General features: G+C 44.9%; 1 protein-coding gene across 1 annotated transcript; it reads right to left on the bottom strand.

Annotated features, from left to right (window-relative positions):
* Positions 1 to 245: 245 nt before the first annotated feature.
* tbr1b (T-box brain transcription factor 1b) lies at positions 246 to 4,600 on the bottom strand (the record flags this gene model as incomplete). The annotated part of the gene is made up of 6 exons (XM_080019377.1): positions 246 to 1,068; positions 1,689 to 1,750; positions 1,839 to 1,997; positions 2,461 to 2,582; positions 2,741 to 2,895; positions 3,918 to 4,600. 6 exons carry the CDS (start codon positions 4,598 to 4,600, stop codon positions 246 to 248), a joined length of 2,004 nt encoding a protein of 667 aa, XP_079875503.1.
* Between the last annotated feature and the right edge of the window lie 274 nt (positions 4,601 to 4,874).

The raw sequence follows: 4,874 nt of genomic DNA on the forward strand, positions 1-4,874 counted from the left end.
TGCCACCTTTCTTGACATTGGATAGGATGATTCGAGATAGATAGATAGACAGACAGACAGACAGACAGACAGACAGACAGACAGACATATAGATAGATAGATAGATAGATAGATAGATAGATAGATAGATAGATAGATAGATAGATAGATAGATAGATAGATAGATAGATAGATAGATAGATAGATAGATAGATAGATAGATAGATAGATAGATAGATAGATAGATAGATAGGTAGATAGATATTTTAACTGTGAGGATAGAAACTATAGTATCCAATGTCCTTGATGCAATTCTTCTCGCACTCTCTCGGCGCCAGCAGCTCGGACTTCAGCGGGGACACGGTCTCCGGGACCGGGGTGGCGGAGGGAGAAATCCTCCTCCGCTTGGCCTGTTCGAAAATCCCAGAATCGCTCGAATCGATGGACTTGATGGAGGAAGGGGTCTCTATCCAGCTGGACTCGGACAGCTCTTTGGGCGGCTTGCTGGTCTCCTCCACTGTGTGGGACCTCTCGTCCGCCTCCTCGGCTCCCAGGTAGTTGGAGGCCGCACGGCCCCCCGGCCAGCAGGAGAGCACCGAGCCGGGCTTGCCGCTGCCGCTGTACTGCGGCGGGGTGCGCCCCCCCCAGCCGGACGGGTCCGCGTAGTAGCCCAGGGGCCTGCTGGAGCAGCCGGCCGCCGGCAGGGGCAGCGCCTTTACCCCGGCCGCCGCGTAGGACAGTAGCGTGGCGGCGTTGCCGGCAAAGTCGGCCGCGTCGTACGCCGAAGCGGCGGCGGCGAAGTCCAGCCGGTTGTTGGCGGGGGAAACGAACCAGCGCTGCGGGGAGGCCACGGCGGCCTCCTCGGTCTGCTGCGGGGACAGCAGGCTGTTGCTGAGCGGGACGCTGCGGTCCGTGCCGTGAGGCCCGGCGCCCACGCCCGGATGGAAGCGGGACTTAGCGTAGGAGCTGACGAACTGGTCCTGGAGGAAGGAGCCGGGCACCGAGTAGCGGGCACCGGGCACAATCTGCGCCCGGGGAGAGTCACCCGGCGACGGCGTTAGGCGGTCGATGTCGCAGCCAGTGTAGACACTGGAGATGGAGAGAAGAGGCCAACATTATATCATATACATAATTTAAATGAATACACACACACACACACACACACACACACACACACACACACACACACACACACACACACACACACACACACACACACATATATATATATATATATATACACGCGCCTTTTGGGCTGTCTACTAAAATGAACAAGCTGGCTGAGAAAATAAATCTTGGAATAGGCCCAAAAAGAGGCCTGCACACAGTGTGAATTGTTGCAAATGCATGAAATTTTCTTATATTTTCTATTCTAATTTTGTAATATTAATATTTTATAAATATTTTGTAATGTTCTTACTTTTATAATTATTCATCATAGTGATTCATCATAGTGATTCATTCAAATATATATATAAAAGACTGGGCAGGTTTTATGAGGGTTTCTACTGTGTTTCCCTTTTGTTTTCATTTTGTAAGAAAATTCCATAATTAAAGTCATTTATTTATGAACGTTTTGTTTTGAAGCTCGACAGTATAGGCCAATAGCCTATTTGACTTTTGAAATATAATCAAATATGAAATATAATATAACAGGTTATACGGGCATATGTACTTAAAAATAATAACAATAAAAAGATGTGTCTTACGTGTCATAATTGTCCCGAAATCCTTTCGCGAATGGGTTGTGGTCGATTTTCAATTGCGTTATCTGTGAAGAGAGCGCATCCACGTTATGGAGAGAAAGCCGCGTAGGGCACATTAGATAATAAGCACTGAAATAAAACTCCTCCTCGTACGTCCGTGTTCTGGTAAGCTGTGACAGCTATGAACTGGGTCTCGGTGAAGGTGAAGGTCTGGACCCGTCCTGGCTGGCTGGAGTCCTCCGTGCCGTCCTCGTTCACCTCCACCACATGGAGCCGGGGCTGGTACTTGTGGAGCGACTGCAAGACCACCATCTGGACGGCAGATAAAACAAAACATCCCTCGAATAACACATACAAACACATAATAAATGCTTCATTAAAGGCAGCGCTGCTGTCTAACTATTATTCACATTGAAAAAATAATGGCACATTTTTTAAATAGTATATTTAATTATTTTTATTTCGTTTTTTTTTTTTACTAGTAATATACTTATATACTCTGCTTATCATCTTTTTACTTGTATCTATATATTTCAGCTGTCTATCCTGTATTTCTTTTAGTAGCCTAAAATAACAAAAAAAAAAACGAAACAAAACTGTAATTCTCACATAATATACAATTCTTGGGGAAAAACAGACAAAATAAAGTGTCAAGTCGAACAATTAACAAGGAGAAAAAAAGGGTAGGGGTAGGTCGGGAAAAATGATATATTATTGGCCTATTGTGTAACGAATACAATTAAAGAATCTGGAAAAATACATAATATAACACTACCTGCCCTGTGTTGTTCGAGGCACCTTTATTGTTTGTGAGTTTCAGTTTTCCAAACGATATTTCTTGACGCATCCAGTGCGCGCCCGTGTTTGGTGAGTCAGGGTGCATGTACACCCTATTACCTGTTGAATAACAATAATAATAATAATAATAATAATAATAATAATAATAATAATAATAGATTTTATGGAGGGAAATACTACATTAAAATGCGAAGCAATATTGTATGTAATTATTATAGATATTAATATAGATTTGATATTGATTTAAATCTTCCTACCTGTTACGTTTGTGTCTGCTTTCCCACATGGCACCCACTTGCCACCTTGAAAACGCCAGTGATTTGGATCCGCAAGAATTACATCCACAAATATATTGTAGTGGGCAGTGGGATCCAGTCCAGAGATGTTGAAGCTTAAAAATGGGAACATTCGGCTGGAGGAGGGGGGAAGCAACACATGTAAATTATTATTATTATTTATTTAAAAAAAAAAATTGCAATAAACTATTGTGATTCTTACCAATTAATTGGAATCCCAGTTTTGTTTTGATATTGTGTATAGTGAAAAATATAATTGCTTGGAGTCATTGGATCAACTTAAAAATTATCTCTAATAGGTTAAACCTATCCTGTATATTGTTTAGGTTTTATCAGGTTAAATTGTGTATTTTAATTTGCAACCTCAAGTCGAAAACAACTTAGAAATACATATTTTACTTGTGATTTTTTTAAAGTTGATCCAACGGCTGATTTTCAATGCGTATACAAAAGTCCTAGATGTAGGAGGAAAGCGAGCCAAATAAATGCAAGGGTCGAAGCGTTTTAGAGCTTGGTCAGAGATCTTGCACATAGAACCAGAACGAGAATGGTAAAAAAATAGTAAAAAAAGAAAAAAGAGAAAAAAAGTTATGATAATAATAATAATAATAATAATAATAATAATGATAATAATAATAATAATAATTCATTTATTCTGAAAAACTCGGCCCGAGCACACTATATCTGCCCCATAACTATATAAATATTCAAAAACAGCCTTGAAAAAAAGCTGTCCAAAAACCCCCAAATCTGTTTTAATCTGCATCTGAATGCTTTTTGTTTACTCGGAGGCAATGTTTTTTCATCTTTAATTTGTGCATGCGTGTATTTGCTGCATGGATGCATCTATGTGTATTTCTGCATCTATATGCACATGTATATATGCTTTAAAAGTTTTATTGTATTTTATTGTCTGCGCAGACCATATTATTTCATGCCGAATGGAACTATATTAATAAAGTTTTGCGGGCTTGTTGCTTGACAAAAAAATACGGTAAAAGCATGAGGAAATATATACAGTGACATAAACAAAATACACTGATTCCATTGTCATTGCATTGTTATTAAATGGCTGTTACAGCCATTAAACATCCACTCATTTCACGCACACGCGTCGGAAGATCCGAAACGCACTCACCGTCCCTGCTTGGTGATGATCATCTCCGTCTGGTGCCGGTGGAACTTCAGCCACAGGGCCCTGTTGCAGAGGTACACTTGTGCTTTGCCGGGCACCAGCGCGCCCTGCGCCGGGGAGAACTGGTAAAAGGCCGCTCCCTGGTACGTGTGTCCGTACTGCTGCGCGTACGGGTAGCCGGCCGACGGGTAGCCCTGCGCGGACCCGTTGGTCAGGAGGCTGTTGTAGGCTCCGTTGGCGATGACCGGGTGGTGGTGGGCCATGTACCGGCTGGGGCTCCCGATGGAGAAGGCTGCGCCGTGCTGGCTCGGGTAGGGGAACATGGCACCGGGGGCTGCTGAGACTGACTGCGGCGGCTGGCTGGACGGAGGGAAGGCGTACCTCTCTCCTGCAGATCCATCGAAAGTATGACGAGCGTCAGCCACTCCGTGCAGACCAGGGGAGAGCTTGCCCCTCTCGACGTCCCCCGACGCGCCCTTGGAGTCGGGAAAATCGTCCGCCTCCGACTGATTCGTCATCTCCCCGGAGTTTTTTTTCAGAGGTGAACTTCTCCCCAGGTTGTCACTCGTGGCTACGCCGGGACGGTCCCGCGACGGGAGCCCGGGAGACGCGCCCAAGCCGCTGCCCACGTGCAGGCATTTCTTTGAGAGATCGGTCGTCGGCGGGATGCAATTCTCCAGCTGCATAGCTGAGTAGGAACCCTCTGTTATCGGGCTTTATCTCACAAATCGCCGGGGTGTGTTATCAACCTGTAATCACACGCCCGCGGAAGCGGTCCCGACACAACGCGACGCCCTCCCTGCGCTTCGAGGAGGCTCCGTTCGTGGGAGACGGAGAATTAGCCAATTGACACCGTCCTGCAATCAGGGAGGCTTCTCTCCCCCCGTAATGAAACACGTCTCGCCATTGGTTAAGTGCGGACGGTAATTTAATTAGGCGGCCCTTAATTGGGACGGCGCG

This window comes from Zeus faber (genome assembly GCF_960531495.2).
Source record: "Zeus faber genome assembly, chromosome: 18".
NCBI classification, from domain to species: Eukaryota; Metazoa; Chordata; class Actinopteri; order Zeiformes; family Zeidae; genus Zeus; species Zeus faber.